The following is a 12,952-nucleotide window of genomic DNA, read 5'->3' as shown; positions in this document are numbered from 1 at the left end:
AACCTAAACCAATAAAGAAACCTCCAAAGTAAACAGATTCAGGGTAGGTATTTATAATAAAAACTAGGGTCTTTAAATAACACAAAATGTAGAGGAAAAGCACCCATCTGGAGAGAAAATAAATGATTTTCATATGCAGGATCTAGGTTTGTTTTAGCCTTGTATGGTAGCCCAGTCTCTTGAATTGGGTCATTAAGCTCTGGTATATGTGTCTCTGGGGAATCAGCTCTGAATCTGAGGGTCAGAACAAATTCATTTCCTGTTCCTTTTATAAAACCTGCAATAAAATAATGTGTGTGTGTGTGTTTAATGCCCTTGAAAAAACACATTTCAACCTTTACAAATACAAATATCTTTTTGGAAATAATACTTTTAGAAACCCATGGAACTGTATCTTGGAATGCTTTTTCTGGATATCGTTATCCTCTTTTATTATTAAAGCAAGGGAGTTCACAAAAACATTGGTCCAGTATTAAGTGATGCATAATTACGGTTTGTTTTTATTTATTACATTGCATTCCAGACTGCTAACATGCGCAGTGAAAATGACACAGACAGAAAAACTAAAGAAACATGTTTGATTCGAGAAAAATTAAAACCTCCCTCAATCCGAAAGATTTGACTGGAAAAACAAAGTTCTGGACTGAAAGTAGAATAGTTCTGGCATTACACCATCCCAAAACAGGAACGTTTTCATTACACTGATAGGCTTCCGGAGAACTGCTAGCACCTGTATTTACAATACAGAACAGCTGTTCCAAGTAGCAACAACACAATTATATGTGCCCTTAAAAACAGAAGTGATCATAAGGTGAGGGTAAGGACAGCGTTTAAAGAGTACACTAGGAACATTTCCGGATTTTATAAACAGTTTGGCTAAATAAACATAATGTACTGATCCCGTAATATTTATGTTAGTTCGACCAAAATGCAACCATAGAAGGATAGCAGGATAAAAGAGACTACTATATATGGAAAATGCGTTTCTAAACATCATTTAACATTTATGTTGTTGTCAGTCACGTCTTCCTTTCAGAATTGATATTAAATACAATTTTGGCCTCCATTTTGTTTTTTTAAGTAACTTTAGTAACAAGATTTTTTTGTAATGCTTCTCAAGAGTCTGAAGTGCAAAGGTTTGATGAAACACTAAATTCCTCAAAGACTTTACTTTATTCCAGCAATGTACAGCTTCCACTACCTACAGAAAACTGCACAGCTAACTCTTTTAAATGGGGAAAAAAACCATCCATAGATCCGAAAGAGAAATACAATAAAATGATGAATTAAACTGCATTCTTTCATTCTAAAAATACAATAAAATTTACTTAGTGTTGACTTGGCCAAAAATGACTTGATCCAATGAACGTCATGGAAAATCTATTTATATTCTTCTTTTTTCTTTTTATTTAACTTATCCATCACTCTTTCTTCCTGTCTTGTCCCATATTTCCAATTATGGTGTCCATGTTTTAAAATAATTGTGAATGTGTACACAGATCTCCTGTATGCTAAACTCTACTGTTTACTTTTAATCAATGATTCATGGTCTTTAAAAACAAAGAAATCATCTGTTGCTGAAAACTTTTATGTAAGTTTGTAGTAAAACAGCAGAACAGTGCTCTCAATATATAACACAGAAAATAACCTCAGCAAACAAAATGTAAATGTACAACAGACTGATATAACCCAGTGGTTAATAACTCATGCAGATGTACAAAACATTTACAGCTATCATTATTTATTTTAGGAGTTAAATAAAATTTCAGTGGCATCCAAATAAACCCATGGAAACAGAAATTATATGCAGCAGTACATCAACATTAAAAGAAATCATATAAATATTTCTATTGTAGCTTACATCGTAGTCAGAGAAAATTCTCAGGCTGGAACCTAAATCACATTAACATTTAAAAGCATTACATTTCAAATTAAACAAAATGAAGTCTTGTTATCATTTTCATGAAAGTTATACTATTAAATTGTAAATATATAATCAAATACAATTTTATAGTACACAGTTCTGAAGAGAATATATATACATTGCGTTTTATCTAACACTTGCTTGCCAGAATTATGTAATAAACAAAATTTACCACAAGAGGCCAGCACATAGCAAAATAGAAAAGCAGTACTGATCCTAGCAGTACTGAGTTTCTTTTTTTTCTTTTTTTACTTAAGACTTAATAAAGCATATATACTTGTATATTCAAGGAAATACCCAGCTCTTAAATGGAATTGATTAATAGTGAAATTAAAAACAACACATAGATTAAAATAATGGTAAAATAAAAGGTGCTGAAAACAAGTGCAGAATAAGTTGCGTATAAATATTAATTTGAAGTTGAATAAGTGTTAATACGATCCACAGATTGTGTAAATTAAAATGGCCTAGAAGATAATCAACAGGAAATATGCCATATTACATTACTTCAATCATATCATTTTGTGAAAATGACAAAAATCTGGAAACTCCATGGACTTCTGTCTCCAGATTCAGAGTATAAACGTAAACTTGTTTGAAGTTGTTTTGGAGAGATATTAATAAACCACATTCACATTAGTCCTCTTCACAAATCCACTGCTTGGTGTGAGAATTGGCATACATTAATTGGTGGAAAAAACGACTCTGGACTATCTAATTAAGCATCCCATCGCAGCATTCACATTATCTTTCATTATGCAAATATCACCAGTGCTTTGATGGCTAATATATGGCAAATTGTTAGGTGATCCACCTCTATGTTTAACTGTTAGGCCTAACTAGATTTATGTGAACACTTTCTTTCTCCTGTAATGAGTAATCTGGTCTTTTCCAGCTGAAAAGTTCAATTTTGGCCTTATTACTCGACAGAAACCTGTGAAGAAAGTCTGTATCATCCAGTAACTTGTATTTTAGAGACAACCATAAGGTGTTGGTTGAAACTTGCACATCTGGGACACCCCTGGGAGTGTTTTTCAGGTGCACTATTCTCTCTTCTGGCCTATGATGTTCCTGTAAAACTCATTAAGTTTTCCAACTAATTCAAAATAGGTATTATACTTAACATTATTATTATTATATGATACAAGACAGTAGATCGTTGCCGAGATGTTTTTGCATTCAAAAGAATTTCAGTTTTATTTTAACATCACTATCCTTTCCTTTGTTTGCATGATGTCAAGCCTTGCAAAAGTAAAAATAGACATGTGTGCTATGCAACTGTGGATGTGGTTCTTCCATTAAGGTGGGTACTATTGTCCAGAGTGAAGCGTGGGGAAGGATGTCTGCCTCCCTGTTCCAGTAATAGACTGTCTTCAGGGTGAGCAGCTGTTCAGGTTGCACATTTGACCTTGCTGGTCAAAACTTGGTTTCTTAACCGGAAAAACTGTTTTTAAAGGAACATGTTCATGTTGGCTGTTAATACCTAAAGGAAACGGCTCTTGGAAGTGCACCATACTCAGGTCCTTGAGACCTCCTTATTTTAAGTAGAAGTGAACAATAAATAGATGCCCTTCAACTGTGGAAATGCTAGTTTAGACAAATACCTTGTTAAAATGAAGTAACACAGCTGTGTTATACTTATTATACTGGACTGGAGGGGAAGCCATAAGGCATAAAAGGTACTCTTTCCAATGCCAGTACAGAACTGAAACAGAAATTTGAGCATGAGAATAACATCAGCTCCCACTCTCAGCATCCAGACCAGAGCCAGGCTCCTTGCTGTGGAAGCTCTAGCCACATTCCTTTACCATTGAATTAAATCTCAGATACAAGTCCTTAAACTCCTATTAATTTTGTGAAGTCACCTATTAATCTTTAGTGAACGAGGATGTGGAACACTCAATCAATGTAGAAATTACATCAATGGGGCAAGAGAGAACAGCCTTAATGTGGCTGTTCAGCTGGATGAGGAGGGGGGAAGTATACAGTAAAAAGCATTGTGCACGGTACAAAATCCTCAAATTGCTATGCAAGACAAATCTTAGCGTTAACATGCAATTTAGGTCCGGGCTTAATAACAACTTTGACACACCCACTAATCACGCAATCCAAACCCAGTAGTAGAAGGCTCTCACATTTCTAGAAGCTACTTGGAGCTACCAAACGGAAAGCGGCCATCAAATAGTATGTTTGAAAGTTGTGATTGATATGTAGGTCAAAGTTTTGATTTGATCCCAGCCTAAGCTGCTTTTATTTTCAAGGAATTTGTTTTACCTAGCTGTCCCAGTACTGTACTTGGTTAAGCATATGATACAAAGCAAATCCACAGTGTGAATAGTACAAACAGCAGCCCTCACAACACCTTCAAAAGGATGTGATGACCAAACGGGTTATAAATTGTATAATTAAGGTGTTGGGGGGAAGAACCTAAGAATGAATCCAGAAATCATGTTAGAATGTCAATTCAACCTTTCATTAGTTGATAAACACATAACCTTGATGTGTTGTTTGTCTCCATGTTCACAGAGACAAAAATCAAACAAAATATACAAATCTAAGGAAGCGGGCCTTACCTGCTTCTTTACAGACCGCTGCCAGGTCTGCCCCCACGTACCCATGAGCGCTGTCAGCGAGCTGCACCAGAGCCTCCTCGGTTAGCTGGCACGGTACCTTGCTCAGCTGCTTCCTCAGGATGTCGGCGCGTTCCCCGGCGTTGGGAACTCCGATTTCGATCTCCTTGTCGAAGCGACCAGGTCTGCGCAGGGCTGGGTCCAGGGCGTGAGGCCTATTCGTGGCGCCCAACACAAGAAGCTGCCCAGCGTGCTCCTCCTGGAATACAACACACGCAGTGACTCCGTGTAGCAGCAGCAATAAAACACCTAAATAGGAAACTTGATTTTTCTCACTTGCTTAACAACATTGAACACAATGCCTTGTTTAGGAAGACCATTTACTTATCAATGTATCAAAATTAATCTTGGTTTATTAACTCCTTCAACCCGTGGTAATTATATCATAGCCAATCACAACGGTATTAGTCTATTAATTATTATTGAAAAGAATAAACTTACAAAATATCATTTTTAAATGTAACATTTTAAATGTAATGTGTGTGTTTTTATTTTACTTACCATAGTATCTAGAAGCACAAGCAAAAACAAAGTGTGAGCAAACAGAAAAAAAGTAGTTTGAAATTATATTATAAATATATTATAAATATAGGAACCGGATCGGTATTGGACAAAATGGTTGGGTAATCATCAGTTATATGTATCGGTGCAGAAAATCTTTAAATCTGTACACCTTTAAAATTATTATTTTGACCTTTATTACACTGCATTGGATGCCAAATACTTGTATCCTTGACAGCAGAAATACATTTCCAGCAAGCCATTTTACCTTTCCTTTTTAAGAATTTTAACCATTTTTCTTTCAGATCAACTGAATACATTGATTTTGTATCTTATGCAAAACAAAGGAGCCCTTATAAACAGCATGAAAATAACTGAACGTGTTTATAAACAGACACTGCATGTTAGTTGCTTCCAATTGTAAGATGTATGTTGCTCTAATAACAGTCCAAACTAAGTCACTTTAAGAAACATCTATATTACATACTGGTTCTTAGGCTGTTTTTGTGCTGCAGGGAATTGTCACAGGGCAAACCTATAGTTTTATATGGACATTGAATATTATTTAAAATTGTATTTAGAATATGATACAACATTTGGTGAAGCTTGGTTTAAAAAATGTAGATCACAATCACAGACAAATGGAATGAATCCATTTTTGAGGGTGGTCTAGCTGAAAGATTATAAATAAAGAGTCAACAGAAGGCCTAAACACAAATAAATTACCAGACAAGCTGGAATTCTAACCCAGAACAGCATTCGTCATATTTAGACTCAGGCAGAAAAGTACTACCAATGTGGTTTTCCTATCAAGTGACCTCGGTTCGCAAAATGAGGACGTTAGTCTGGAAAAAAGATACGGTGACAGCTGTTTTCTTAATGTTTATATAAAATTCCAAATCAGCATGGAAATCCAAATGCATTTAAATAATGTCAGCTTAGCAAACTGCATATTCAGCACGGACAAGATTCACGAGCACAAACCAATGCACATCAATCCTACAGTATGACAGTCAAATGGACATTCATTATTTGGACAGGTTTTTTTTTCCACATTCAGTGCTTAACAGACGGAAGGTAATGTTTAACTCCATGAAGACACTCCAGAAGATATCTAGAGATATAACTATAAGCCTCAACAGAAAACGGTTAAATAGATTTTATAAACACTACACTACACTACACTACATCTTACTTATTGAAACAGAAATAATTGATGTTTATTTTAATGTCTGTTCCTGGGCAAACATGGTTAAAAGTTGCAGCAAGAGATTGTTTTTGTTAATCAGCAGTGAACCATTTATTGTAAATGAAGCAAATCAAATCTTATTAAACTGAACATAGGGAAAATCAATCCCATATAAGCAGCACCTTTTCAAGCCAAAAATGGTAATAGGTAACATAAACACGAGCCATTTGCCACTTCACTGCAAATAAAACGTTTTATTATATGTGTCAAGTTCACCACGGTGACAAAGGCAATGTAAAATATACTGTACACTGGTGTAAGAGTCAGACAGCGCCAGCATGGTTTCATTGATTACGTGTGACTGGATGAGTCAATATGGCCTATTTTCTTGAATCTTGCTTTGCTCGTTGAAAGCACGCTAGGTTGGTAAACACATACGCAACACATTAAATAAGCCACAAGGCTATGAGGAATGCATGTCAGTGTGGTTTATATAATTGTTTTTATGTATGTATTAGGTCATTAATCTATTTGTTTGTTTAATTGTTTGGCAAATCAGACCTATATTTGTGTACTGCATTCTTTCTCTTAGTATTGGACGCCCACACACGTTTAACCCATACGTACTGAGCCGATGCCATCCATCAGGGTCAGCAGTGAGGCCACGACTCGTTTCTCCACCTCGTTCTGAGCGCCCTCTCTCTTTGGACACAGGGCATCTAGTTCATCTATAAAAATAATCGCGGGATGCCTGAAAAAGTAATACAGGACAACTTGTATTATATTGAGTTGTGACACTGAAAAAACATCTTACTTAAACTCTCATAAAACTACCTTACAAACTATACAAACGTTATTTTGAAAGGTTTAAATGAGACTAATTTTAAAAATACATGTAAATTGGCCATGCTTATAGTAAGGGTTCCATGATATATTTTCATCAGGTTAAAAGTTACATTTTAAGGAAACATATTTTCATCTTATCATTCAAATTAGGCACAAGGCTCCATAATTACAGAACAAGCGAGAGATATAAGAAGTTGCATATCAAGTCCTAGAGCTGGAAGTTTTCAATACAGTTACCTTTCAGAAGCTTCAGAAAATATCTGTCTCAGGCGTGCTTCCGTTTCTCCATAAAACCTGTAAATAGTCAATCAAGAGGATTATAATTCAAATATCCGGGCACAGAGAAGTTAAAAACAAGTACAGAGTACAAACAGTCATACTTGCTCATAATTTCAGGGCCGTTGATGATAGTGATGTGAGCACCCACTTCACTGGCTATCGCTCGGCCAATCATAGTCTTGCCTGTCCCTGGGGGCCCATACAGCAGCACCCCCCTGGGAGCCGGGATTCCTGTAAAAATAAACACAGAGACATCAAGCCTCTTCAAGTCAAAGACTACAAGACAATAACTGAACCAAATAGTTTCTTAACCTCAATCCTATCCATAGCCGTAGCTCCGACCCTCGTATTAACTTTTATGCTAATCATAACCTTAACCCTACCACTATTCTTATACCCTAACCTTAGCCTTAACTGTCACCCTAATTCTAGGCTTAACTGGTTTTAATCCTAATGCATACTCTGGACTTAACACTAGCACAAAATGTGACAAAACTAAACAAAAATAAAATACTAGGGACCAAGTAAAATAACTGGGAATCCCTGGCCTAAATCTGAACCCTCCCTATAACCTGTCATAGCCTTAATCCTTAATTTAACCTTAATCCTAACCATAGCCTGAACCCCAGCTATTATCCCTAAACTCAGTCTTATAGTTTATTCTGAATAAACTATATCAGCCTTTTCTCAAGCATCTGCTGCAATTCCTACATGAGCCACAACGTCAAGCTTTCCAACTCTGTACTGCAGGACTTTCACTTAATCTTGAATTTATCAAGGGCAGAAAAGCAAAAGAGCTTTTAGGGTACTTCAAAGGTAACAAAGCAGGGTAAACGTGTCCTGCTTTCCCCTTACCGTAGCTCTTGAAGAGTTCTGGATGTTTCAGAGGCAGCTCAATGGTTTCCCGTATAGCACTGAGCTGGTTACTCAGGCCCCCAATCATGCTGTATGTAACCTTGGGTGAGCTCTCCAGAGCCTCTCTCTTGCCTGCATTCTTTTCTATAAACTTGATTTTTGTAAGCAGAGAAATGTAATAAAATGTGTCACTGTTGGATTTAACTCCAGAGTCAAAAGTGGGTGAAATTAGCAACTCCTGAAACTGAGGGATTTGTTCACTGCTGGTGTGATGGAGACTTTGGTCTTCTACACTGCACAGCTCCTCTGCTGGTCTAGGTGGAGAGGGGCTCGTCTGCACTGCAGATGGAGATGGAGCCATCGGTGGCAAAGTGGAGCAGGGCTTGCAGGGGGTGCTGGCATTGTCCTCCATATTCATCTGACTGAGCTGAAAGGACAAGTCAGCTGTTGTCGTCTCCAAAGTGGATTTGTCAAACGCCTCTGTTTCTATTTCGGAGGGCAGAAGTTCACACGTTTCCATGCTGATGCCATCCACTCCTTTCACTCTCTCCACTTTCAGGCTGCATGAGCGTCCGTAAAAGGTCAGAGTGAGAAAGTTTCCCGGAAGTATGACTTTTCCATCTGAAAAACAAGATTAAAGAACAATAGCAATTTGAGTTCTAGGCTAAACAATTTAGTTTCCATAGAAGCGTGTGGAGTATGAAGATCAGATAAATGTTTTTCAGAAATGAAAGGTTACAAGCGGCCCAGTGCAATTCCGTTAAAGAAAAACATCCTCTTGAGATGGTTTGAGATCAAATTCGACACAGTACTTAGAAGTTGTAACCACAAAGCTATGTAAACTTGCATATGCTGAAATTAAATGCATCCATCTATTATTATTATTATTATTATTATTTTATTCACTTTATATCCAGGCCAACGTACAGGGAAGTGTATAACAGCATTCACCTTTATTTTATCTATTGATATATTGTATTTGTAAAGTTTACACTTTTCAAATATCTGCCATTTACAATATTTATATATGAGTAATTTAAAGGAATACATTAATTTCTCATCACATCCCTATTGTAAACAAAATAAGGTGCTTTTAAAAAATAATGAATGTACTGATAAGTGTATCACTGAAAGTCAATCATATTTATAGGGAAATGCTTTATACACGTAGTAATACACAAGGTCAAACAAAAAATACTTCACCCATAGATCGAAGAAGAAAATCTGTGAATTCTTCCATGTTAACAATGTCTTCTTTTTGCCTGAAAACAATGTGAAATCCCATCAAATAAGGTTAATAATGTTTTAATATAAATTTATACAGCTTCTCATTCAGAAATTTCATTTGAATACTTATGCTTCCTGAAAAAATAATTCTGGCCGTGAAATCCATGTGTAAATACAATACATTACCAGCAGATGACGCTAAACTCCTATAGTTTGTCTCCAGGTCTATTGGACACTATGGAGTGTCAAGTGTGAAAAAACACACTACCCATCAAAACCTGCTTTCATTAGCACAGAGGCTATTCAGGAATAAAGGTAAATGGCAATTGTCTCAATGAGACCCAATATTTTCATCCAGCATCAAAATATTAAGGATAATAAATCTTGAATGTTCCCTCAATGTTTCAGTAAATAAGAATCTGGACTGTTTTCTCTGTAGATTTTTTTCTAAACTAGAATGTATTCTTGGGGCTCAAATCGGTCAACTAGTGTTAATTCATATGCCTTTTCATGAAGAGTTCCATCTTAAAAATATTCGTATGAGCCATGTTATACAAAGCATACTAACAAAATTACACTTTTATTGACATAAAAGAACACAAAGTAATTTAATCAAATGACAATTTAAAAATGCAGTGCATTTTAAAATAAATGTCTTTAAAATAAAGTCATGCATGTAAAGAATGTAGGTTAGTTACTAAGGCATATCTATGCTAGGGACAACATTTGATGTTTATGTTAATGGAACGGTGTGATAGCGTAGTTGAACGGGTCCAAAATCTGCACACCAGGTACTTCTTTTCATAAGATATCTTGTTTTTATCTTCAGGGAATTATGCGACGTGTGCCGGCTGTAAAAAGTGATTGTTGACAGAGAAACTTATCCTAACATATTCCGTGCTCCTTAATTTAGGCACAGATGTATGCAAAGTCTTTGAGCAACTCCATTGCAGTCTTGTCTGCTGAGATCAAAATAAGCTAGATATTTTCATTAAATAGGCCTACCTGGAAGGCCAGGGTATCTTTTATGAAGATGATGATTATTATTAAGTTATTTAGCCGTCTCTGGGTTTTTCCATTTGAGACATATGCACCAAAAGTGACAACATACACATGAACACAGAACCTTAAATATTAAAAAACAGCTGATACATTCCCGTGAAGTAAATAAGATTTTATAACCAAGCAGTACATTGTGCATTTGGCGTAAAGTGTAAAACTTACTTTCCCTGTAGGAACTCAGATAGAGGAACACAGTGTTAACAGACTCAACTAAGGGCTGGTCTTGGAATGATGAGGTAAGTTCAATTTTCTGCCAATCAATGTCTTTTAGATAGAAAATAATCTTAATATGCATGATTATGAAAGTGTGCCCATTAAGTGATTTGGATGCCCGGTAAAATGTACTGTGCATACCAATGTATCTCAGCTCCATGATCTAAGAGCGTCTCATATTAAGCTGATGGCCAACAAAAATGTAAACCTTACCAGGATTTAAAAAAGGATCTGCATCAAATAGCAAGCATTAAAAGTAAAAGCTAGAAAAAGGTAATCATCAATATCACTAAATACGAATTAATAATACTAAAAAAGTACAGATAAATTATCCACAAGTAACAACTAATTTTCTAAATAAATAAATAGATATGTTTTTATGTTTTTATAAAAACTAATAAACAAAACAATGGTCAGTGATTGCACTATGCCATCTTTGACTCAAACATGGAACTTACTGCACATTATAATAATACTGCATTGCTGAGCTTGTTTTATGAATGAATATTAGGCCTAGTAGCCTTAGAACCAGAAGACTGTTGTCCAAGAAAATGTAACATCTTTGTGTTTTGTCAACAGTACAAGAAGAGGGAGAGCAAGTTGTGGAATGAAGGAGAGCATCAGAGAACTCAAAAAGGACTTCATATTCATGAGAAGGAGACACAAAACCTTGCAGCAGAAACCCAGCACCTATTGAAGGGGACTCTAAACAGACCATTCTTCATGTTCTCATGTGCTACAGATGTCTGTCAGATTGTACATTCAATTGAAACAGGCCATTTCAAACTTTGCAGGAATTTCACGGATGAATAGATAGTAAATGCATATTACACCCAGGTCTCATACCTGGTTGACAAGTGCACTTCTTCTGCCTGCAGTAAAGGGCCCGTTAGTGGCTGAACAGTCACCGCATCCCCGGCTTTTACTTTCAGATTTCGCTGTGAACACCCATGTAGACCAACTCTCCCACCAGGAAAACTGGCTGCCGGCCAAGCAATGCACACCTGAGAAAAACACAAAATGAATCATACATATTGAAGTACTAAAAATGCATTCTATTATTCCTATTTACTTGTTTGACTGCGAAGCCATCGACAAATGGGGGGCAGAAACATTTGCTAGCACTGCTGTACGTGTATTAAATGCACTGTTGTTCCGTTTGCTTGTTTCTATCTTTGTCCTTCATCCTACTCCTCATGGCATGTATTTCTAAGATGTTTATAAAGATCTATCATAATTGCTTGATGATAATGCAATAGCATGTATATCATTACATCAATGAAAACAATACAATGTCACCTACATCATTACATACCTCTTGCTTGCACACACTGCTGGAAAGCAAAACTGGTCGTCCAATAGAGATATTTGCAGACTTCATGGAGTTTAGGCTTAGCTGTACCAGGGATCTCCTGCAAGATTTGGGAACTCTTTCTTCAGCTGTAAAAAGGGCAAAATCAATCACTCAATAAGGCTTGTAGTCATGAAAGAGATTTTACCATCAGCATACCTGTTTAACTCAATACCCCGAAGCACAAGTAAATCATTAAATTATGCATATATTATTAATTTCCACACTCACATCCCTCCCACAAAAGAAAAAAACAAGCGTGTAACAATCATTGCTTTTATATCATCAAATATATTCGATTATAAGTTGGTGTAACTTAATTTTAAGTATTAAAACGGACCTTGAAAAGTGTTTGGAAAATATTTGGAAATTAAATATGTAAACGCACATTTCATATATTCAAATATGTGGAAAAACATGAAATACCTTTATCAATGAAGTCGATAACAGTGAATGAGAGAATCCTATCTTCTTCGATACCTAACGTTTGGTTTTGTGGTGACTCCAGGGCACCACTATCCCCTAACACACTGCCGTTTTCCCCCTCACTAGATCGACTAGATTTCCCTTTGTTTTTCTTTTTAGATGACATCTTCACAGTGTCTATATTCCTGTGTGTAAACTTTCACTTCAGCAGCACATTTTCTCATGCCATGCTGTTCTTGACATAAACTTCCGGGTTAAAGTTGTTTCCCGCACCTTTACCGTATTTCGTACATTAATTGCGCTATAAATAGTCAATGTATTACTTAGCAAGGATGTTGTATTTGTAAGTATTACACTATAAAGATACTATCTAGTAAACACATAACAAGATATTAAATATAGACGAACAACGCCTGCTTAATTAATTACATGGGTGACATTTTTCTAAG

At 36.0% G+C, this 12,952-nt stretch overlaps 1 protein-coding gene across 1 annotated transcript in view; it reads right to left on the bottom strand.

Annotated features, from left to right (window-relative positions):
* afg2a (AAA ATPase AFG2A) overlaps positions 1 to 12,748 on the bottom strand; it is a 137,501-nt gene extending 124,753 nt beyond the window's left edge. The window contains exons 1-9 of the mRNA XM_066719843.1: positions 12,504 to 12,748; positions 12,042 to 12,166; positions 11,573 to 11,730; positions 9,428 to 9,486; positions 8,225 to 8,845; positions 7,471 to 7,600; positions 7,328 to 7,384; positions 6,872 to 6,995; positions 4,498 to 4,753 (exon numbers count right to left, since the gene is read on the bottom strand). Coding sequence (XP_066575940.1) covers positions 4,498 to 4,753; positions 6,872 to 6,995; positions 7,328 to 7,384; positions 7,471 to 7,600; positions 8,225 to 8,845; positions 9,428 to 9,486; positions 11,573 to 11,730; positions 12,042 to 12,166; positions 12,504 to 12,669 — 1,696 coding nt within the window. The 5' untranslated portion in view covers positions 12,670 to 12,748. The remainder of the gene's footprint in view (positions 1 to 4,497; positions 4,754 to 6,871; positions 6,996 to 7,327; positions 7,385 to 7,470; positions 7,601 to 8,224; positions 8,846 to 9,427; positions 9,487 to 11,572; positions 11,731 to 12,041; positions 12,167 to 12,503) is intronic.
* Positions 12,749 to 12,952: the final 204 nt, after the last annotated feature.

Source organism: Amia ocellicauda, chromosome 13, assembly GCF_036373705.1.
Source record: "Amia ocellicauda isolate fAmiCal2 chromosome 13, fAmiCal2.hap1, whole genome shotgun sequence".
NCBI lineage: Eukaryota > Metazoa > Chordata > Actinopteri > Amiiformes > Amiidae > Amia > Amia ocellicauda.
The sequence above is the reverse complement of the archived record's forward strand: the minus strand, read 5'-3'. Positions and strand labels throughout refer to the sequence as shown.